The 22,407-nt window shown below is 48.9% G+C and overlaps 2 protein-coding genes and 1 non-coding gene across 9 annotated transcripts in view; 1 reads left to right on the top strand and 2 right to left on the bottom strand.

Moving 5' to 3' along the window:
* The window catches only part of USP24 (ubiquitin specific peptidase 24), a 61,717-nt gene extending 48,692 nt beyond the window's left edge, over positions 1–13,025 (top strand). Inside the window, exons 52-67 of one of the 5 annotated variants that reach the window (XR_005627670.1) lie at positions 836–931; positions 1,584–1,687; positions 1,772–1,885; positions 2,614–2,710; positions 2,928–3,044; positions 3,664–3,756; positions 4,055–4,157; positions 5,031–5,132; positions 5,586–5,699; positions 5,955–6,020; positions 6,291–6,357; positions 8,317–8,395; positions 8,954–9,029; positions 9,751–9,837; positions 10,299–10,409; positions 10,559–13,025. Coding sequence is in view for 2 of the 5 variants with exons in the window: in XM_039711340.1 (XP_039567274.1) it covers positions 836–931; positions 1,584–1,687; positions 1,772–1,885; positions 2,614–2,710; positions 2,928–3,044; positions 3,664–3,756; positions 4,052–4,157; positions 5,011–5,132; positions 5,586–5,699; positions 5,955–6,020; positions 6,291–6,357; positions 8,317–8,395; positions 8,954–9,029; positions 9,751–9,837; positions 10,299–10,409; positions 10,559–10,621 (1,512 nt within the window). In the remaining 3 variants the exon portion in view is untranslated. Of the gene's footprint in view, positions 1–835; positions 932–1,583; positions 1,688–1,771; positions 1,886–2,613; positions 2,711–2,927; positions 3,045–3,663; positions 3,757–4,051; positions 4,158–5,010; positions 5,133–5,585; positions 5,700–5,954; positions 6,021–6,290; positions 6,362–8,316; positions 8,396–8,953; positions 9,030–9,750; positions 9,838–10,298; positions 10,410–10,558 lie in introns of all 5 variants that reach the window. The other 4 variants (XR_005627669.1, XR_005627668.1, XM_039711340.1 and 1 more) reach the window with 4 other exon arrangements.
* A 1,775-nt stretch (positions 13,026–14,800) lies between these two features.
* Positions 14,801–19,746, bottom strand: PCSK9 (proprotein convertase subtilisin/kexin type 9). Of its 3 annotated transcripts, XM_039711851.1 has the most exons (12): positions 19,411–19,746; positions 19,135–19,320; positions 18,899–19,022; positions 18,581–18,714; positions 18,050–18,191; positions 17,780–17,976; positions 17,490–17,673; positions 17,061–17,231; positions 16,682–16,830; positions 16,431–16,596; positions 16,024–16,205; positions 14,801–15,796 (listed from the first exon to the last, which is right to left on the bottom strand). In XM_039711851.1, exons 1-12 carry the CDS (start codon positions 19,540–19,542, stop codon positions 15,635–15,637), a joined length of 1,929 nt encoding a protein of 642 aa, XP_039567785.1. In that variant the 5' UTR covers positions 19,543–19,746; the 3' UTR covers positions 14,801–15,634. The 3 variants fall into 3 exon arrangements, with proteins under 3 accessions (XP_039567785.1, XP_039567784.1, XP_039567786.1); XM_039711850.1 differs by lacking the exon at positions 14,801–15,796 and having other exon boundaries at positions 15,810–16,205; XM_039711852.1 differs by lacking the exons at positions 14,801–15,796; positions 17,780–17,976; positions 18,050–18,191 and having other exon boundaries at positions 15,810–16,205.
* A 1,768-nt stretch (positions 19,747–21,514) lies between these two features.
* Positions 21,515–21,585, bottom strand: TRNAG-CCC. The gene has a single exon. It is a non-coding gene; the product is annotated as a tRNA-Gly (tRNA).
* Between the last annotated feature and the right edge of the window lie 822 nt (positions 21,586–22,407).

The raw sequence follows: 22,407 nt of genomic DNA, 5'->3' as shown, positions 1-22,407 counted from the left end.
TGTACCTTCTCACAAAATTGGCCCATCAATTCTTTGCTTTGAAGAAACTGCAGGCAGCAGAATCAAACATGAGATCTGGCAGCAGTCAGGCAGGGACAGACAACAGCAGACATGCTTCATTTGGAGTACACTCGAGGAGCAGTGGAGATGATGGCAAATTACAGTGATCCTCAGGTTCTTGAGTTCACAAGAGTGTAGAAAGAGGAGGAGCAGTGAAGAGAGCCTGCATCACACACACAGGGAGAATAAACTCTGCAGGTTGTGCCTGGCCCTCCCCATGGGGTGTTTCAGGGCATCAACAGCCAATTTGGGCATTCTTGTATCTGGGATTGTGTTACTAAATGAATTGAACTTGGCTCAAATTTATTGAGAGTCTTTCAGCAAAATCTCATTTGAAAAAAGAAGGGCTTGGCATTTAAATACCTTATTGTGGCTGCAGCTTGTAATTACACCAGGACTCCTTGCTCTCTGCATCTAAATTTGTTAGGCAAGCCTTTCTGGTTTGAGGGGTGTTCTCTTCCCTTGTTTATTAAAAACAAGCAAAAAATACAATTTATCTGCAATTTCTTCCTTTTCTCCCTTAATGACCAAATTATTAAGTCCTTCATTTGCTGTTTTGTAATATCTTTGAAAGAAAATCACTGGTTTTGTACCAGATCTTCTAAATCTCCTGTATGTATTTTTCCCTCTGCTGAAGTAGTGATTCAAAAGGAACCAGAGTAAGTTTGACACTGATTTTTAAACACCACACATTTACATAAAATATGAACTTTTAGTTAGAGAAGTGTATTTTGACAGCATTTTTAATTTTTTTTGCCTTCTTTTACTTTTATAGATGGTGAGAGATGAAAACTTGAAATTCATGAAGAACAGAGATGTGTACAGTAGTGACTACTTCAGTTTTGTTCTGTCATTAGCCTCCCTGAATGCTGTAAGTACCTGGATTTTAATGTTAGAATGTTCAAAGTATGTTGGGTAAAATGGCCACAAAAACTATTTGGGTCAAACCAGGAAAACTGGAAGAGAAGAGTTGACATGATTTTGCTTTTCCAAACAAGCTGTTCCTTGCCTCCAGTAATTTTGGATGCTGATGATAACACCTGCCTCAAAGCAAACTCCAGCCTCCTTTTCTAGTACTGGGAGAAACATCATTTTGCCCCAGTAAAGTTTATTTAATAATCCATACCTTTTTTCATTATGCAAACTGAGCCTCCAGAGGGACAGAAATCCCTCTCCATATGGAAGGTTCAAAAGTTGGTATTAATTACTTCAAAGTTGATAGAGTTTAATTGGTAATAGTTTCTTAATTAACATTTTCTAAATGGAGTCATAAACAAACAGTATTTATTAAATTTTTGAAATCCACAGATCTAGCTGGCCTTACAGCAAGTTTGCTCCTGTTTTAGCATATTTATTAAGTAGCAAAGTCAGCACTGGAAACTGACTTAGCACAGAAAAATGCTGTGGTTTGTTTTTTCCAAGTGAAGCAAATAACTTGAATAGAACATGTTGATGTGTTTAAGAGACAGCATGTGTGCTGCAGGCATCCTTTTGCTCTGGAGTAAATGTGATATTTCTTTCAGACTAAGGTAAAGCATCCCTATTATCCCTGCATGGCAAAGGTGAGCTTACAGCTGGCAGTCCAGTTCCTCTTCCAAACCTATCTCCGAACCAAGAAGAAACTCAGGTAAGGCAAACAAGAAACATGGCTCAGTTTTGGGAGGTGTTTTTTCCTCCTGGATTACTGATAGTTGTCCCTGTTTTGTTGAAGGGCTGATACAGAAGAATGGATTGCCACCATAGATGCACTGCTCTCCAAAAGCATTGATGCTTGTCACTGGTTGGTGGAGTATTTTGTTGGGCCAGAGGGCCGGGAGCTTGTGAAGTAAGTCCTGGTAATTCTGTCTGAGGTGTTTTGTGTCTCAAGTGGGGATAAAGCTTCCTCATAACATGATCTGGCCTGTACTGATGTATTCCCAAAGAGTTGACTGTGCACATTCTTTAAACAGACACTTTAGATATTTACTTTGAGTTGGGTTTTTAGTATTTTCTCTGCACAGCTTTCTGAGAATGTTGAAAATCAAATGCAGTGTGCATGGAGGAGGATGCAGGTGATGAATTCAGTGAAGGGACTTGGAATGTGTTTAAGTTTGTGTGGTCAGCCCTACAAGTGGTGGGAAAGGGGAACATGGTGAAAGTGTTGGGGTAAGGTAAGTTAAATACTTAACCTGACAAGGATCACAGATGAATGGAAAGATTTTCTTCTTGACAAGCTAAGGATCACCTAACAGGTGCTTTGAAAACAAATTGTTGGAGATCTGACATGCTGAAAGAAGGGTAAAGAAAATGTTATCTTTTAATTTCCATTGAAAAACAACATCTTATGCGAGCTTTTAGAGCTTTTTTTTATTTAAATGAATAAATATATTAATAGGGATATTATAGGCCTTACTACAAGATGGAATATGTAAATGCAAGTTAAAGCTTACCCACAGAAGTACAGTACAAAATGTATCTGGACTAAATAATAAACACTAAGCACCACATTTAATCACAGCAGCTGTGTACGTGTTGAGTCCAGTTCTCTTTGCAGCTTCACCTTTTCTCTTCCAGGACTTTCCTCCTGGAGTGCAGTGTGAGGGAGGTGCGAGTTGCTGTGGCCACTATCCTTGAAAAAACCCTCGACAGTGCCTTGCTTTATCAGGAGAAGGTCAGTGAGTGTCACCTCTCTGCAGACATGCCCTTGCTTGGCTCTCCCTGGTGCCTCTTGCTCTGTTTGCAGAGCTGTGTGAGCTGATCCTGCCTAGAGCTCTTCATTTATGGAACAGCTTAATGCTCATCTCTTCCTGCCCAGGAGGTGTTTGAAACACTTTGGGTTTTTAAGAAGTAGACAGCTCTTTTAATTCCAAGTATTTTTCTTTTTACAGTTAAAAACTCTACATCAGTTACTGGAGGTGCTACTTGCTCTACTGGATAAAGATGTACCTGAAAACTGTAAAAACTGTGCTCAGTACTTTTTGCTATTCAATAACTTTGTACAGAAGGTAAGAAAACATTGTTTTCTCATGGCTGTTTAAATTTTGAAAGGCATTAATAATGCAGCTAGTGATCTTTATTCATAGAATGGTTTGCAGCACAGTGAAACTCAAAACTTTTATTAGGAGTAATTGGGTTTATTTTGTTTTGTTTTTTTAAATAAATGGCTTTGAATAATGGATTAGGATAAAATCACAAAAGTGTACCAGTGGAAGATGTCATTTCCAGCATCTGAATTTTGGTTGTCTGTTTTGAAGGGTTATATGGGGTTGTTCTTAAAAAAAATTATATGTATATATATATTAAAAAATCAAGCATTCAGGATTTCTATTTCGTGGGGAGCACAATAACTAACTGAATTTACCATTTCTGTTTCTCTATTCTTTGTTCCTTCTTTTTTTCTTGTAAGACATTTGTTGTGCATCTGCTGATTCTGCTGTGGTTTGTGTAATGTACTGTGTACAGTGAGTCAGCTCTTTAGCAGTTTATCTCATTGATCTGTGGTGGGATATTATGGGGATTTCAGAGTGGAAAATCAGGTTTTAGCCTGTGCATTTTACTTTTGCTTTCTTGAGCACTAATTCTTCACCTGCACAAGAAGGTAATTTGTTGTTTTTGTCTTCACAGCAGGGAATAAGGGCTAGCAGTCTTCTCCTCAGACACTCTGCCCTGAGGCACATGGTCAACTTTCTCCTTGGCCCCAACCGGCAGAGCAATCAGGTACAGGCCATCCCCACGTTTTTTATGTTTAAATTATGAATAAATACTTTTCACGTGGTAGAATAAACAAATCCTTCAATTATTCTGTAAACCTCGTGCAAGTGTGAGCCCACCTATGTGTAGTTAGCATGGGAATAACTGTTTTGGCAGAAGTGAACATGATGTTTTTGATAATAATAAAATTTTTACCCACTCCAAAGTATTAGACCATGGTGGTGGGCTGTGAGAACATTATTTTGGCTTAAGAAAGTTGATTAAATAAACCAAAGGTAATTAAATCTGTCTTTGACTCAAGCAGAACCGCAGGTGGAGTTCAGCACAGGCACGTGAGTTTGGATATCTTCACAACACTGTAGCACTACTGGTCTTGCACTCTGACGTCTCCTCACAAAGAAATGTTGGTAAGAATTGTGGTTTTGTCTTTTGGTGCCTTGGCATTTCAGTTACATTGATTGGGAGTAACTTAATATTAGTGAGGAAAACACAGTGATTTTGAATTTAAGGCAGAAATGGTTAATACAAGTTTGATTACTTCTGGTTTTGCTGTAAATGTATTGAGTAGCAAACAGATAGTATTTTGGGGGGATGGAAATCTTGTTACTAACAGTTTTGTGCCTTCTTCCCTTCCCCTATGCCTAAAAGGTATTTCCTCATGTGAGTGAATTGAGCTGTGTTGTTGGCTGAACAGACTCACAGGCAGTATTTTGTTTAGACTTGTGCTGTCTTTTGCTGATTTAAAGGGGAGTATTTAGACTAAGCTACTGAATAACAAACAATTAAACACTCACCCAGTTACCTCTTACAAGAGGTGGAAATATCCAAATAAAGTTAATAAAGGAATAAGTTAAAGTCTTTCATTTCCTGAAGGAGGAATTTGACATTGTCTTTTTAAAGAATAACTTCATTTCTGTCTGAGGTTGAAAGCAGTCAAAAATCAAAAGGTAACAGGAGAATTATATTCTGGATATGATGAATGTGCAAGAGGGATTGGGAGTAAAACTAAAGCTCAAAGTACTGATAGTCTGTGGACATTTTGCTTCGATCTTCCTGCACTTCTTTTGTCTGCTGTCACTAAAATCAGTGACACTTCAATGTGCAAGAGATTTGTTAGTTGGAGTGGTAGCACACAAGCTATAAACTAGTTGAGATGAGTGTCATGAGGGGTTTCATGGTGCCAAATGAGCAGCAGTGTCTTCAAGGTGTGTTAGAACAAACTAATCTATGAGTGGATTGTTTTTGTATTTGCTGTTATAGCTCCTGGTCTCTTTAAGCAGCGTCCACCTCTCAGCATCACTGCTTCAGGGCCACTTCTGGCACTCCATGAAGAAGTGGAAGCCTTGCTGTTCCTGTCTGAGGGAAAGCCCTACTTTATGGAGGTATCTGTTCTAAATTCTGCCCTGCTTGAACCTAAAAACTTACCTGATGTATTCCTTTGACAAATCCTTTCATGAAAAACACTGAATATCCAACACCAGTGGCTATTTTGGGCCTAAACAAGAAAGCACCTTTAGTTTCTTATCCTGTTCATATTCTAGTGTATCCCTAAGCTTTGGGGCCTGGTTTTATGCACGTTTTGGCAGGGCCTATGCAGCTTTTTACCATGTCAAATTCAGGTGCTACTTTGAGTGGATCTGACTTAATGGATGATGCTTGGCCCTTGGGAGGCGAGCATCAGGAGCTGAAGAAGTGCTGTGCGAGCAGGGGTTCAGCCTCCTGGGCCATGCAGGCACTGGGGAAAAGAGCTGCATCCTTCCTGGGGAGGACAAACACTGTGTTAGAGATGTATTTTCTGAAGGCAGCTGTGTGTGAAGGGTGTGCTGTGCCCACAGGTGATGCACGCGCTGCGGGAGCTGACGGGGTCGCTGTCGGTGCTCATGGAGATGGTGGTGTACTGCTGCTTCTGCAACGAGCACTTCTCCTTCACTGTGCTGCACTTCATCAAGGTACACACAAAGCCAGGACAAGCCTGTCCCCTAAGTGTTTCTGCCAGGGTTTGGTCATCCTGTGTCTTGTGCGTTGTAACAGCACCCCAGAACAATCAGTGCAGTTTGTTGGATTTGCAGGAGCTGTTGGGGTTTAGATTTTCTTAGGCCTTTAGTGTTGAAATTAATAAATTTTCAAAAATCTGTAAAGCTGTCTTGAAATTCTTTGCTTAACCAGCTTATTTTGCTATCTAAGTAACTTTTTCTTACACACAGACTCAACTGGAAACTGCTCCGCCTCATGAACTGAAAAACATATTCCAGTTACTCCATGAGATCCTGGTAGGTGAAGGGTAAAACTTGTACAGGATAGATTGTGTGTTGATGTGTAACGAAAAAAGTTGGGGCTGCATTGGTAATTTCAACATCCACACATATTTTACTCCTTCAGTTTGAAGTTTTATTACTTCCTAAATTTCTGTCTTCATAATCCAGTGACACATGAAACTTCAGTCTTACTTGTTTTGCCTGTGGGGTGGGTAAAACCATTCCATAGAATAGATACAGCATCACACACAACTCACCTAAGTTGATGTTTTTCTTTCTTGGCAGGTTATTGAAGACCCATTACAAGTAGAGCGCATCAAGTTTGCCTTTGAAACTGAAAATGGATTAATAGGCAAGTAAGCCAGTGGGTGAACACTCCTGTCTCCTACTGACCCTCGTGGTGGTGGTGGTTCACTCCATCTCCTGGCTCCTAATCCTCCTAAACTGTTCTACTTCTCAGGGAAGAAAAACTTGAGACATTTGATTTAGCCACTGTCACTCCAAAAATGCTCTAAGAAAATCCAAAATAAGCACTGGAATGTTATAGTGACAGCAAACTAGAAAGGAATTGAACTGTGAAAGAATGCTAACTCATTTAAATTAGGGGAGATCAGAATGTATGTGTAATGTGGGGGGAGAAAAGTACGTTTTATTACCATAACAGAGGAACTGTTTGAATCCTGTAACCTTAAAACTAATTTTTATTTCCTCCATATTTCAAGAAGCTGCCAGTCTTTTTGTTTTGTCAGCATCCTAATTACCATAACAAGAAACTGGTTCAGCCCTGCTGACTGCAGTAGAGCCCCTCAGTGGGACAAGTGGCTCCCACCTGTTGCTGCTCATACAAAGTATTGTCTCTCCATTAGATAGAAAACTTTACTGAAGTCAAGTTACTGAAGCATTCAAAAGCAACAGAAAAAAAGAAAAAAACAGAAGTAATAAGATATAACTTACATAAAGAAATAAGTTGTTTCATGTGCGCCAGGAGCAGCAGCTTTGGTGTGTAAATGAAATGTGGGGTTACACAGAGAGCCCCTCTGATGGGTAATGCAGCTTGAGCAGCTCTTTCATGGCTGTTTGGGTGAGGAGATGCTTCAGATTGTGGCTTTCACCTTCAGTTATTTTGGATTCTGATTTAGTGGGAAGGAGTATTTAGCTTTGTTCTTTTCTCTCATCAGTGCTCCTCTGTTTAGTAGTTTCCATGTGGGGCTGATGGCAGAGAAGGAAATATGCAGCAGTGTAAGAGAATAGCTAAGTGATTATTTTAATTTCTGGATAAATTGGTCCCAGTTGGACCAATTCTGTGCTGTAACTTGGGCAATACATGACCTTTTTTCCTCTGCAGAGGAGAAGTGCAAGTGTTCAATTGCATTTTTATGTTGAAGGCTTTGAGAACTGCCCTGAGGTTTGGGAGTGAAAGTTGTAGTTTTACCTTGACGTTTCCTCACAACAGCATTGAACAGCATCCCTCACACTGACTGGTTTTAATCCAGGAAAGGGAAATCAGCACATAATAGGTTTTGGTGCTTCTTAATAGGATGTTTGTGCATAATTTGTAGTACAGCAGTGGTGTAATTTTTATCATTTGTTCTGCCTCAACAGTATTAAAACTGGCAATTTGCAGTTCCCAAACAATTTCTGCCAGCTTTAGAGCTTTCACTACAGTGTTCTTTGCTGACTGCTGTGGACAGAGCAAATTTGAGTAGCAAATCTGATTGGGGCAGCTCCGTGGAAATCTTTGTGCTTCTCCTCAATCAAAGAATTTGTTAAAGAGGTGGGAATTCATGGTAGAGAAAACTTCCTGGTAGGAATGGCCTGGGGTTTTGCCCGAGTCTCCTATGGAACAGTTTCATGGCTGTTAAATTCAGCTATGCTTGTTTATGTGGAGAAGCTTTAAACATTCCTCTGGCTTTGCAAACTTTGATCCAGGTGGAAGCTGGTGATCTGGTTCATTTATGGGGGTTTCAGACAATTTTTTTTTCCTTCAGACAAATGTAACCATAGTGATTATCTAACATAGAATGGATTATAGGGGAAGAATAACTGCATTAGGGCTGTTTAAAATTCAGGTACTGCGTTTGAAAGATCAAAGTGAAAATGCAGCAGTTCTATTTTTAATCCAGTAGAGTTGTGGAAGTGCTCAAGACTACCAGCACTGACAGCAGTGTGTTTAACACAAAAACTCATGCTAACATCTGTAGAAACAAAACCTATTCCCTAACTTAAAATTTTAGCTTTGTCTTTGTTTCCAGACTGGCTGGTACATGGAAATGTGGGTTGTGGTTTCTAATCCACGTGTTTCTCCCCACAGCCTTGATGCACCACAGCAACCACGTGGACAGCAGCCGTTGCTACCAGTGTGTCAAGTTCCTGGTTACTCTGGCTCAGAAGTGAGTAAAGGTTTCAGGGTTTAACTCATCCCTGCCTTGGGTCCCTGTGACTACTGTAAAACCTGCTACTCCTTATTTTAATCAGTTTTAGCCTTTGTTACTATTGCAAGGTCTTGGTAGTACATTAAGTGAAATCTTTACTGGTTGTTACCTGAAGGGATTTCTCAGGTAACAAATGCTAATTGCTGTTTATAAAGAAAAAAACCATTCTGCACAGCTGGAGTCTGACATTAACACCAGATAAACACAGGGAAGCTATTCCAGAGTTTTGCAATATTATGAGCCCTAAATTCTCTTTGGTTAGAACTTGGCATATGTCCCAATAAAGCATAATTCTGAAATATGTGAACCTGTGGGGTAGACTGCTTTGAGTGAATTTTACTAAAATTACTGCTCTTGCTAATTCAATTATCAACAGGGCTGTAGAGTTTAAGTCAGTTTGCAGTGATAACAGTGCACACAGAGGGCAGCAGTGCAAAGAGAGAGGAGTCTTTGTATTTTTTTGTGCTGTCCAGAATGCCTTGTTCCTGACTAATGAATATAATTTCAATTCCCAAGGTGCCCTACTGCAAAAGATTACTTCAAGGAGAATTCACACCACTGGAGCTGGGCTGTGCAGTGGCTACAGAAAAAGGTAATTTGGCTGTAACAGGAAAATTGCCACTCATTTACAACAATAATCATGGATGGATAATCTCCATCCTCTGCATGGCTCTCTGAGATGGCTCTAAAGACAAAATACTTCATTTTTTACAAGGACTACTTGGATGCAGCTAATCTGATGCAATGCCAGAACTTCAGTAGCTCCCCACGTGTTTCAGGCATAAATGCATTTACAGTGAATAAAACCAAGTGTGAATGGTTGCAGTGATTATTCTTTGCTATGTGGGAAGCTTTCAGTGCCACTGTATTCGTGTTGGGAGGCTTCAGCTTTTTTAAAAAAGCAGTTTTCCATTGCCTGTGTGTTGATGCAGGAGAATGTTTAAATGATTGGATTCCTTACAGAATCATCACAGCTTTGCACAAAGCACAGCTGTCGACTGATAGAGCTTTTCCTCCCACACGTGTAGTGTTTGTTCTTCCCTCTAAACTCAACATAGTTTGGCCAGTATATCTTGCATAAATATCCAAGGGCACTTTGGAAGCTTGGAGCTCAGCAGGAGTTGGTTGCTGGTTTGCAGCTGAGGGACAGTAACCTTTGTGGCTGCATTTAAAGTGTCTGTGCCCCAGATCTCCAGCTCACTGCCAGAGCATTCAGGAAGCTTGTTCCAGTCTTAGTTCACCCACCATCACTGAGGCTTTACACAAGTAAAAATCAAATGGCAAATGTATGGCTTTCTTGGCTTTTTATGCAGATGTCTGAACATTACTGGGCTCCTCAGAGTAATGTGTCCAATGAAACATCCACTGCAAAAACCTTCCAGCGCACAATTTCAGCACAGGTATGTGTCAGTCCTGGCAGAGGATGTTAAACTTGCTTACTTCTTTTCCTGGAAGCATCTTTGGGTTTGGCAACTTTAGTCACCATCCCTGGAAGTGTTCAAAAAATATGTGGATACAGCACCTGAGGCCATGGTTTAGTGCTGAGCATGGTGGTGTTGCTGGTTTGGCAGTTGGACTTGATAATCTTAAAAGGTCTTTTCCAACCTTAATGATTCTGTGATATTTCAGTGCACTTCAGGCTGAAGCCTTTAGAAGCTCAGTTGTTCCTGGAGAAAATTAACCCTTCAATGATATTAGTGAATGCTCACAGTTACCTGTGGTGACTTGGCTGTCTCACTACAGCAGCTATTGTTGTTTTAAAGCAAGAATAATAAAACAACAATAATTCTAAAAAATAGTAATTGTGAAATTAAGGGATTACCATGACCCCTGACACTCTCTTGGACTGTTTGCAACTCAGGACACTCTGGCCTATGCCACGGCCCTGCTGAATGAGAAGGATCAGTCTGGAAGCAGCAATGGGTCAGAAAGCAGCCCTGCCAATGAGAATGGAGAGAGGCACCTGCAGCAGGTAAAATAAAGGCAGATTTACCCCCTGGTGGTGCCTCTGTGGGGCAGCTGTCCCTGGGGTCAGAACCATCACTGACCATGCTGTGAACAGCTGTGCATCTCACAAAAGTGACTGTGTCCTTCTCTCCCTGTCCCCTGTGTGTTTGAAAGGGCTCAGAGTCTCCTATGATGATTGGGGAGCCTAAAAGTGACCTTGATGACGTTGACCCTTAGAGGAGATCCCTGTGAACACGAGAACCAGCTCAAACATTCAATGCCTGGTCCCTGCTGGAACTGGAGTCGTGTTGCTGATGCCATTGGGAGTCTGGGGGAGCAGTGGCTTCACAGGACCAGAGGAGATGCTGGAGGAGGTTGTTTCCCTGAAAGATAAAAGCATTTTTTAGTCACGAAGGCTTCAGATCAACAAATGCTGTACAAAACTGCATCTTCACCTGCAGTAGCTTGTGACAGTCCAAAACACCGAAACCAAGTTTGTCAAGAAGATTTTATCAAATACACAAACGCTAGTGGTTGAATTTTTATGTGAACATTAAATGAGTGAATGTAAAACTGTTGCTTTTCTGTGATGCTGCAAAAAAAAATTTCTTTTGGTTTTTATACAGGAAAAAAAAAAAGAAACAGACTGCCCTTATGTATGGAGGGCAAATTTTTAATCTTTCTGATAATATTGAATAGGAATATTCAAATTTCTGTAAAGATGTGTGATGACTTACATTTCATTGTAAAATATTAGTTAAAGAATGGGTTTACATAAGGACTTCTGTATTTAATATGTCTCCCTGCTAATTTGTAAAGCTCTTGATGAGAAAGATCAGCAGGATTGCTCTGTACAAAGAGTGATTCCTTACTGAATGATTTGGTAAAGGAGCTCTGGAATGAGTCATCTTTCCCAGTACCCTTCCAAAAACCCTTCAGACAGCTGGGAAGGGCAGTAAAAGAAAAGCTTTGTTCTCTAGGTATGCAAGCATTTATTATTCAAGGATGTTGGTGAATTAAAAAAAGAAAAAGTTAATGAGTTGTTTAAAAGAAGAAAGCACTTTAAGAAGGAATTCTGTTGCAGTTTTACTCATTAAATTTTTTTAACTTTTGGAGACATATTGAATAAAATGTAGTCTCAGTCATGGATCTGCAATCACTTGCTTATGCTTTGAAATTACTGAGAAAGTTGGTATTGGTTGTATATGATGAATAATTCCTTGAGTGAGCTGGGAACACTGTTGTGCAGATTTTAGAGCAATTTTAACAGAGGGAAAGAAAGAATTGGCTTTGTTTGCATTTTCAGTTGACCAGGCAACGTTTAAAATATCACAGCTCTTTTAATTTGCTCACAAATAACTGGAAACCAGTTGGGATGATTTGAGCACAGTTTTGTTTTCTATGTCAAGTGCAGTTCAGTGATTTCTGGCTCTGGATTCAAGCTTCTTTTGTGCCAACTAACTTCATCTTTTGTACATTTTGTGTTTGTCACATTTTCTGCACTGCTTTTTGCCTTTATTTATGGATTCTGCCTTACTTTTAAAAAAAATTATATAAACAAACATGCACAGAAACGGGGGACATCTTAAGGAGTGCCTGGGTACCTCCAGATAGACAAATTTGCCAAGTTAAAGGCACAACCAGCCAAAAAGTGCCTTTTTTTGTTTCTTTTCACACGCTGCTGCCAAAACACAGAGCAGCAGCCAGCTTTTCACTGTTGTGCACTAATATTGAAAGCAACCAGTCATTTCACTGTCGGAAGGAGCCTTGGATGTGATGTCAGCTGTACAGCTTTGTAACTTATTGTGGGGTAGGATGGATGGCAGGGGGGCACCGTAGTGAATCTCTCACTTCCCTTTTCCAAACATCTTCACAGACACAGGGCAGAGTTAGCATTTTGTAAATGTTTCTGATGATGTGCTGGGACGTTTTAAATGTGACGCGCTTTAAATTAATTTGGAATTAATCATTTCTCACGGGCACCCCCCTTCCTTCCTTCCTTCCCCCACCCCCAAATGCTTTGGTAACAGGCCATGAATCTTCCCAAGGAGTCAGTACACAGCGGTGATGGGAAAAGCTGGCCACGTTCCCATGGGTTGGCACCACTTGTCACTTCAGGTTCCTGTTATTTCCTATGGAAACAACATCCTCGATAGCCCAGGCCCAGGGAAGCATTGGTGGGAATTGCATCAGGATGGCTCATCACCACTGTATACTTGAAACCAATACAAACTTTTTCACGGTTCTGCTCACGCTTGTACAAAGTCAGTGGTTATAATTTGCAATAAGATGATATTTGGTCACTTATTTTTGTTTCCAGCTGCTGTCATTTGAACCTGCTGAAGATTATTTTTTGGAAAATAGAGTTCGACAAAAGAAAAAAAAAAAAACAAACTAGTTTTTGTGTAAATTGTGATGCATTTATATGTTGTAATTTTTACTGCCAATCTTTTTGGATGAAAATGTTTTTATACAGCTTACAAAATGTTCAGTGAGGAGCAGCCACAGCCTGCCTGTGAGCGCTCAGGGAGATACTGTCCAATTAATGCATAGACATTTGGCACTGGAAAAATAGGCAGTCTTGATGAACAGTCTTGGGGATTCCTGGTCAATGGAATAAAGTTATTCCTTTCACAGAAAACTAGTGTAATCTTTAGACTGTGCACACACTGCTACACTCTGGTCTTGTTGATCCTCTTATCCTGAACCTCCTGAACCAGCCCTGTGGATGCTGAGCTCCTCAAGGGTGCCCTGATTGCTGTTCTGGCTCCTCTCCAGAGTCAGGGGAAGCAGCTGGGTGGCCCTGGAGCTGCCCTGCTGTCCATCCTTATGTCACAGCACGAGCTGGGGCTCTGTCACATCCGTACCTCTGTGCAGCTCCTCCTGACCCCAGCAGAGTGATTTACCCTGGCCAGGCTCACAGTGGATTAGAGCGGATTTTGTGTGTCAGATCCGAGATTTGTGGGCGAGCTGGGTGTGAATTCATCCTGCCTCCCACAGGGGCAAGGGCCAGAGGCTGCACACGGAGCTGGTGTTCCATCACTCACTTCTTTGGGAACCAGGAGCTGCAGTCTGGATGCCATCCCCGCTCTGCCTTTGCCCCCTGCTCTGAGGACAAGGACTTGGACTTTTCCAGCCTCTCTCTCCCCTGGTGGTCCTGGGAGCATGGACTGGGCATTGCAAAGTGCTGCCAGGACTGGGATCAGCGTCCCTGGGATCAGCATCCCTGGATCAGCATCCCTGGGATCAGCCCTGCTCTCCTGACTGTCAGAGGCTTTTCCTCCTACCCACCTACGAGGCACAAAGCAAGGGCTAATCTTTTAATATTGTTTCCTTCCACCAGGCTTATGAAGGCTTGAGCTGAGCTGGGGAAGCTCTGTCTGGCTTATCAGGAGTGGAACATGCTCACACCTTGTGCTGGATCCTCCCCTCTCCCAGGGCAGGCAGCAGAGCTGAATTCCTAATGTGTGTTTTGAGAGGTGACAGCCCAAAGAGCCTGCTGAAAAATCACCCTCGGTGTCAGAGCTGTCCAGGAGCTCTCAGGCTGACATCCCTTTTTCTTTTCTGCCTCTTTGTGTAAAATTCAGGTTCCAGCTGAATGAAATTATGGGCTGTAATTATGTCCATGTTATATAATTACATGTTTAGATTAGCGTTGGGCTTTTGCCAGCTTTAGTTAACAAGTTAGAATTAGTTTCAACCTTTCAAAGTGGTGTTTTGTGCTGGGTTTGTCTTCCCTTGCCAATTAAAGCCAGAGTAACGGAGCTGCAGGGGGCTTTTGAGCTGGGAAAAACACCCAACCCAGCCCAGTCTGACAGCTTAACCTGGAGCTTGTGGTATCAAACTCTGGGGTTTTTTTCATCTATCCTCAGATAACACCACAAAAATTATATCTTGTAGCACCAGGAGGCTGCTAAATACTGAGAGAGAAGTGAGACCCAGCTTTGGTGGCTGCTGGTGCTTCTCAGCCTTTCCCTGCAGTTGGCATCTCTCTGAGCCAAGCTTTGTCTCCTTCCTGGGGCTCCAGCCCTTCCCAAGTGAAGGAACAGCAGCAACCCAAGTTCAAGGGCACATTCCCAAAGCTGGCTGATGTTTGTTTCCATAACTGGAAGCTTTTCCCATGCACTACTGTTGTTAAAACAAACTTCTGGTCTCGTGTGTGTGGGGACAACACAGTCCCAGAGCACAACCCAGCTGTGGGCGAGGGTGCCTGAGCTGTCTGTGCCAACTTCCAAAGGTGCCAGTTGCCATCCAGGAGCACCTTGGATCCCAGGCAGGGATCAGATCCCACGTGGGGGCCTGGGGCTGCTCACTGACAATACAAATTCCCTGCTGGAAGGATCCCCCTTCCCTCTTCCAGACCAGTTCCCCAGGGAGATGTCAATGAAGGCAGACAAAGGACCACAAGAGCACAGGTCTATGAATTTTATTTTAAAAAGACACTTATAAAATGCTCATTTATAAAACTCCAAATAAATATTTAGGGTACAAATGTAAAAACGAAGGTGCTATGAAAGCTTTTTCTTTTTTTTTTTTTTTTTAGGAATTACAGCCTCCTACAGTTCTATGTGTCTGAAACTGTTAACACATAACACCAGCAGATCATTAACTTTGACTCAACAACAAAAAAAGCACTAATGAAGCAGGAGCTGACTGTAGCAATGCAGATAAAAGTCTAATTAACCAAGCAGGCTGTTTAAACTAAAGTCCTTACACTTGACTCAAAAGTAAAGAAATCTCCTAGGAATACGCTGAGGCAATTATAAAACTGCCCAAAAATGGCTAAACTAAGATTTTCCAAGTGCTAAGCAGCATTAGCTGACAACTAATGAGCAACTAAGCAGGACAGGAAGGAGTGATCCTCACAACACATTTTTCTTTAAAAAGTGGTGGATTTTTCCTATGTTGGGTGACAACAGCACGGCTTGTTCTGTCAAGGTGTTTGTAGGAAGACATGGCAGGGAAGGGATTCTGGGATGACTCCAGTGATGGCACAGGGCTCCAGCTGCTTGGGGGGCGCTTGGAGAGCTCTTGAGGAGCCACCCTGGATGCTGGCCCTGGATCCTGACCCCGCTGTGTGCCAGGGGGAGACAACTTTGGCCATCAACTGCATGTCTGAGCACGGATTGTTCTGGAAACCCTGGAAAGGCACCAAGCCAGGGACCAAGCCAGGGACACAGCGGTCCAGGGTCCAGCAAGGGCTCCATCCCTGCTGTGCCACAGGAGCCACCCCTCCAGCTCAGGCTGTCCCTACTGCCGGCTCCGGCAGCAAATGGCCACGGCCCAGCTGCTGCCAGGAACGGCGGCTGCCACGCAGGAATTGTCCTGGGCATAGGCTCCCGTGGAGCCAGGGCTCTGGGACAGGGAGTTACAGCCCGTCAGCGTCCAGCCATCCTCACAGGACACTGTCACCTAGCGGGGAGGGGAGATCACCATCCACGGGTCAGCAAAGGGCCAGGGGCTGCCCCATGGCTCAGGGTGTGTGACTCTGTCACCCAGCTGCACGGGGTGTCCCATTGCAGCTGGGACAGCAGGGAAAGCTGACAGCAGGGACAGCCACACCCAAAAGCCATCAGGGTGGCAGAGGGACAGCAGAGACAGAGACAACAGCACGGCAGAGGAGCGTGGCCCATCCCTACCTTCCCCTCGTGTTCCAGGGCCACGTGCTCCTTCAGCCGGCACTCGAGGCTGGCACTGGGGCAGCACAAGGCGTGGGCCATCCCCTCTGTCCTGCTGGCACAGCGGCTGGGCCCCCTCCCCAGCCCCTCCACGGGCCTGCCACCAACACCCAGCACCACGGACGGGGAGTGGAAACTGCACCCTGCCCGGGGCAGAGGGGATGCTGGCACAGGGCAGCCATGGCAGCATCCCAGGGCACACATTGGCACCAAGGATGAACCTGAACCTCCCCCCCTCCATGCATACAGCACATGCAGCCTTCCCCTGCCACCCCAGCAACCTTCTACCCCCACATCCCAGAGCTTTTGTGGAAGAAACACCCCTGTCCATCAGGCTCAGAGGTCTGTGACCCCGGGTTGGGTGTTACCGGTCAGCACGTGGTCTCCTGGCGAGCACTGGGCCCCCTGGGTCCCGGGGGAGCTGGCCTGGATCCGGCACTCAGCCCTGGGCCAGGTGCAGCACCTGGCGATGGCATAAACCCCCTGGCCCTGGAGGGCATTGAGGGCCACGCACTGCTTCTGCCCGTGCTGGTCCTGTGCGAGGGGCAGCACAGCGTCACCGGGGCTGGGGGGCTGGGGACACCCTGCGGGGGCAGCAGCTCTGCCCCGCTCTGCTCACCTCCACCTGCTCTCCCAGCCGGCTGCCGCTGCGGGAGAAGCTGGAGCAGCTGAGCATCTCCTCGGTGCCGGCACAGCGAGCCACGGCCCGGGCGAGCCGGGAGAGCCCCGAGCGCGCCGACCACACCGAGCGGCAGAGCAGCGGCTCCTCTGCAACGGGGCCGGGCGGCAGGGGGGGGACAGCCTCAGTGCCACCCTCAGTGACACCCACACACCCTCAGTGCCACCCTCAGTGCCACCCTCAGTGACACCCAGCTCCCACCGACCAGGCTCCATCTCGCTCATGGATGCAGCCAGGCTCAGCCGTTCCCGGCACAGCCCTGGGGACATTCCCTGCTGTGCCTTCACCCCGGCACTTTTTTTCCTGGCAAGGTCCTTACCTGCCGCCAGCCGGGCGGGCAGCCCTGCCACGCTGCTGGGTGTCTGGAGGCGCTGCTCCTGCGGGATCCAGGCCGTGTCCATGGCGCTCTTGGCGGAGAAGCGCAGGAGGCGCTGGCGGAGCTCGGCCGGGCTCAGCCGGGGCTCGGCGCTCAGCAGCACGGCCGCGATGCCTGCAAGAGCCCCGGAGGCCGCAGTGACAAGCAGAGGGGACAGAGCCACCCACGCAGCGCTGCCACGGGCAGCACGGCTCCAGAGACGCGGCAGAGGCATCTCCGCAGCCCATCGCCCACACAGCGCTGCGCAGGCTGGGTGACACAAACCAGGGGAGTCAGGGAACACAAAAACCCCAGCTCAGGCACGCCTGGAGCCCTGTGCCAGCACCAGCAAGCGGAGGGCCGGCCCTCCCTGCCCCTCAAAGCGCAGCTCGCCTGCCACATGCGCGGCCGCCTGCGACGTCCCGCTCCGCGCGGTGAAACACGTGCTGCAGGCGCTGGAGGCGCCCACGATGTCGTCCCCCGGGGCGAACAGGTCCACGCAGCGGCCAAAGTTGGTGCCCAGGGTGCCGATGGAGGCAGGCTGGTCCTGGCTGTCGCTGGCACCGACCGTGATGACCTGGCGGTGACAGCGGAGCACGGCAGGGATGGCGCGCCCAGCCCAGCCCTCGCTGAGCCGAGGGATGAGGCGGCACCCGAGCCTCGGGGGCTCCCCGCAGCCGCACCTCCGGCTCGGACGCCGGCGAGTAGAGGCAGGCATCGTCCTTGTAGTTGCCGGCAGCCGCCACCACGACCGCTCCGGTGCGTGCCAGCCGCCGGCAGCCCGCGTTCAGCGCGGGGCTCCGCGCCCCGGCCAGCGGCAGCAGCACCACCCGCGGGGCGAAGGGCCGAGCCTCCAGCGCCCTCCCGACGAAATCCAGCGCTGCGAGCGACAAAACACCATCGCGGGAAGCCCCGGGAGGGAGCCTGCTGCTCTCGGGGCGGGGGTCACTCACCCTTGAGGGTGCCGCTGACGGTGCCCTTCCCCTGGCAGCCCAGCACCCGGAGGCTGCGGATGCTGGCGGCCCTGGCCACGCCGGCGTCGCGCCCGCTCAGCACCCCGGCCACGTGCGTCCCGTGGCTGTCACACTGGCTGGCCTGGCACGGGCACCGCAGTTTCATGCCCCAGCCCGTTGCAGCAAAGCAGGTTTGCAATCCCACAGCGTGCCCCCCACCCCCTCCCACCTTGGTTCTCTCTAACCCGACACACACCCTCACCCGTGCTGCCCTTACCCGTGCTGCCCTTACCCGTGCTGCCCTTGAACGCTTTCCCAGAAATTGCCAAACTCAGCCATATCTCCAAACACACCACCTTGAGGGTCCCAATATCCCCCAGGACCACAGCTCCTGTTGCCCATCCTGCCCAGCATTTTGGTCCAGGCCAAGTGTCTCCCTTGTCCTGGAGAGCCTCGCAAGCCTGGCCAGGATTTGGTGGCTGCAGGGGGGTGCTCTGGCCGGGATGCAGCACGTGGCACCTCAGGACTCACCTGCCTGTGCAAGCGGGTGCCATCCTCCTCGGGGATGCTCTCGAAGCCGGTCACGGTCACCCTGCCCTCGATCTCCCGGTGGCTGCTCTGCACGCTGCTGTCCAGCAGGTAAATCTCGGCCAGGTCACCTTTATCTGCCAGGGGTGCAGCGGGGGAGGAAGGCAACCATCATCACCGTCAGGCCACCTGGGCTGCTCCAAAAATGCAGCTCCAGACCCACAGCACCATGGGGCGGAGGAACATTCCCTCCCTCAAGTTAAGGAGAGGGGACCTGACTCTTCCTCAAAGCGTCGCCCCCTCGCACACCCCAGCGCTTACTGGGAGGGCTGTAGGCTCCCGAGCTGGGCTGCGGCGGCACGATCCTGCCCAGGTTCCAGGGAATGCTCTGCGCAAAGACGTAGGCATCCTCCTCAATGTACTTCACGTGCGGCAGCTTCAGCGCCTGCGGGGGGGACACAAAGCTCCCGTTTCCCCCCAAGGCAGGGGCTCCCACTCCCACCAGCGCCCACCGCAGCCGCTGTCCCTGCCACGACCCTGTCCCCCGCTCCACGTACCGCGTCCAGGACGTGGCTGCTCATCCTCACCAGGAAGGCGGGCAGGAGGTGGAAGACGTGCAGCAGCCGTGCCGGGTGTCCCCGCCGAGCCGCCCGGGCCCGCAGCCGCCGGGCCGTGCCTCGCAGCTCGGCCCCGCTGCCCGCCCGCAGCATCACCACGTAGCGCCCGGGCAGCCGCCAGGCCGCCTGCGGGGACACGAGCACGGGGCTGCGCTTCGGGGGACACACACACACCCCCACGGGAGCGTGGCTGTCCCCCCACCCCGCGCTCCTCACCTTGGCGGCGCGATGGAAAGCGGCGGGTCCTGGAGGGGCGGCCCCGACGGCGGCTTCCCCCTCCTCGGCCGCGCCCGGGGCCAGAACCAGCCCCGCCAGCGCCAGCGCCAGCGCCAGAGCCCGCGGGGACATCCCGCACCGACGGGAGGCGCCGGGACCCTCGGAGCCGGGGCGGCACCGGCGGGGACCCCGCGAGAGAGCGCCGAGGGCCGGAGCGCACCCGCGGGGCCGAGGGGCAGCCGAGGGGCTGCAGCGGGAGCGGAGCCGAGGGGCCGGAGCGTACCCGCGGAGCGCACCCGCGCAAGTCCCGGAGCGCACCCGCGCAGTCCCTGAACAGACCCGCGCAGTCCCCGTGCGCACCCGCGCAGTCCCGGAGCGCACCCGCGCAGTCCCGGAGCGCAGTCCCCGTGCGCACCCGCGCAGTCCCGGAGCGCACCCGCACCCGCGGCTCTGGCGCCTGGCCGGGGCTCAGCGCGGCGGGGCGCGGATCACGGCGCAGGCCGGGCGGGTTGAGCATTAACGGGGCCGCGGGGAGAGGGCAAACGGGGCCGCTGCTCGCCCCGAGTCCCTGCGGGTCGCTGGGGGCTCTGGCGAGCAAAGCGCAGCCGCTCCAGGACTGTTTTCAGAAAGGGCTGAAAGCTTTAATGTGCCTCCCACTGCCTCACTCCGCGAATGATTTCCCGTGAAATCCTCTGATCCTGTTTGGGCATTTTTACAGAGTCGTCACACACGGCGAATGCCCTTTTTGCGGGATGACATCGGCGCTTTCCCGCGGGTCTCCGCGCCGCTCCCACCTCCGCCCTCCCGCAGCATCGGGATCCACACTGCCCCGCATCCCCGCGACCTTCAGCAAACCCCTCCCTGCTCCCGGCTTGCCAGGGAAACAGGAATACATTTGTGGGTTTGGCTGCTTATTTATAAGCTCCTCAGAGGTTAAATGTTTATATGGATGCACATGTTTTATACAGATGTGTGTGTTTCGTGTGGATGTATATGGTTTGTATGAATATATGTTTTACATGGTGTACATGTTGTAATTTTGTGTATGGTTTCTATGCATATATGTGTTTTACATGGATGTGTGTGGTTTGCATGCACCTATATGTTTTAAATAGATGAACGTGGTTTACAATTATGTGTATGGCTTGCATGGACATTAATGTTTTATAGGGATGTGCATGGTTTGTATGGATGGGTGTGTTTTATATGGATGTGAACAGTTTGTAGGGGAAATGCTGATTTTTTAATGAGACCTCAAGTGGGAGCCTGACCTCTGGTTCAGGTAACTGCAGGGACACCAGACCCTGCTGGTCACCCCTCTGCTGCAGAGAGCTGACACTGAAGGGGTCAGCGTCCAGGACACTGATCATGGGATCGAGCCTCACTCCTGATTTTTGGCTCAGCCTCCTCGGTCCTGTGAAGTCCCACCACGCACCACTGGGGCCTCAGGAGGCTTCTGAGGCAGCTGAGCACGGGGGGATCCCGTCTCAAGGGGGACAGCCTCCCTCTCCCTGCAGCCTTTCCCTGCCTTTTTCCACAGGGAACAGTCTGTGTCCCAGGGGAGGATGGAAGGAGCCCGAAGAGGAGGGAGGGGGTGGCAGAGGTCCCCAGTTCCACGTGTATCCCCACGTGCTGAGGAACCATGGAGGTCTTGGAAGCCTGGGGAGGGATCCAGCACTCCTCTCACACTCCACGAGTGGGTATCTGCAGAAAGGTTATTTTTTTTTTAAATTGAGAATTATTCAGAAATAGCCCAAAATTTGCACCTTGTGCAGAAGAGCTCTGTTTCAGTCCTGGCTCCCAGTGGGGCTTCCAGCGTGTGTGTCTGTGTAAATGGGGGGCTCCTGTTGAGGTGGGAGGAAGGAGAGAGCAGAGGAGGCATCAGAGATCTCAACAAGGAGGAGGGGGAAGGGTTCCTAAATCCCTGCGGGGGTGAAATGGGCTCCGGGCGGGGCGGGCACAGCGCTGGGTGCGCTGAGCCGAGCATCCCGCCGGTTAAAAAAAAAAAAAAAAAAAACTCTCCCACATTTTGGGAGGCCTCTGCGGGTGCCAGCACCTTGATATGGAACTGCCACAAGTCAGAGGCGTGGGAGGAATTCTGCGCTGCACCAGCCGGGAATCGAACCCGGGTCGCAAGAATGGGAATCTTGCATGATACCACTACACCACTGGTGCGCTGCTGCCGCCACCCCCGCGGGGCGCCAAGGCCGGGACATCCCCGTCCCGCGGGTGGCACCGCCGGGGTCCCCGCGCAGGGTGACACGGGGGACAGCGGGCTTTTGGCAAAAATGAAAGTGAGTGCCAAGGCATGAGGTAGGAACCTCTTCTGTGAGGAAATTCCGGGGGAGTGTTCAGCCTGGAGAAGAGAAACCTCCAGAGAGACCTTGGAGCCCTTCCCAGCATGGAGACCACAGGAGAGCAGGGAGGGGCTTTGGGTGTGAAGCTCTGGCACAGTTTTCCCAGGGAAGCGTGGATGCCCCATCCTTGGACACATTCAAGGCCAGGCTGGACGGGCCTTGGAGCATCTGGTCTGGTGGAAGGTGTCCCTGCCCATGGAGGGGGCTTAGAACAGGATGATCTTTAAGGTCCTTTCCCAGCCCAAACATTCTGTGGTTCTATAGGTAAAACCTTCTGGGTCTCCACCAGATCCCCACACTGCACAGGAGCAGTGACACAGTGACACCCTGCCCTGGGCACCCTCTGAAACTCAGTGAGGCATGGCTCCATCCAGACAGCATTCCCAGAGCCACCGCACTGCCCCACCCTGGGAAGGACAGGCAGGAGCTGAGTCCATGCAATCAACAGCAATGCTCCCCCTGGAGAGCAGCTCACAGCCCTGTGCCGATGTTTAGCCAACACTGGAGCCTTCACTCCCCACCCTCCTGTTGCCCATAAACACCCCGATGCTCCCTGCCCTTCTGCCTGGCTGCTTTGGTGACACCAAGGAGAGCCAAGGGTGCAGGAGTGTCACAGGGCTGTGACACCTCAGGCACAGCC

The sequence above is a fragment of the Passer montanus genome, unplaced genomic scaffold, assembly GCF_014805655.1.
Source record: "Passer montanus isolate IOZ18808 unplaced genomic scaffold, ASM1480565v1 scaffold25, whole genome shotgun sequence".
NCBI classification, from domain to species: Eukaryota; Metazoa; Chordata; class Aves; order Passeriformes; family Passeridae; genus Passer; species Passer montanus.
The sequence above is the reverse complement of the archived record's forward strand: the minus strand, read 5'-3'. Positions and strand labels throughout refer to the sequence as shown.

What these genes read in the sequence shown, in the direction of transcription:
- PCSK9 (XM_039711850.1), bottom strand. Translation starts at nt 19,542, where the DNA reads ATGTCCCCGCGGGCTCTGGCGCTGGCGCTGGCGCTGGCGGGGCTGGTT. An exon ending in GGGAGCCTACAGCCCTCCCA is followed by an intron (nt 18,715 to 18,898) that starts GTAAGCGCTGGG and finishes CACCCCTGGCAG; the next exon opens with ATAAAGGTGACCTGGCCGAG. An exon ending in CGCCGGCGTCCGAGCCGGAG is followed by an intron (nt 17,674 to 17,779) that starts GTGCGGCTGCGG and finishes TGTCACCGCCAG; the next exon opens with GTCATCACGGTCGGTGCCAG.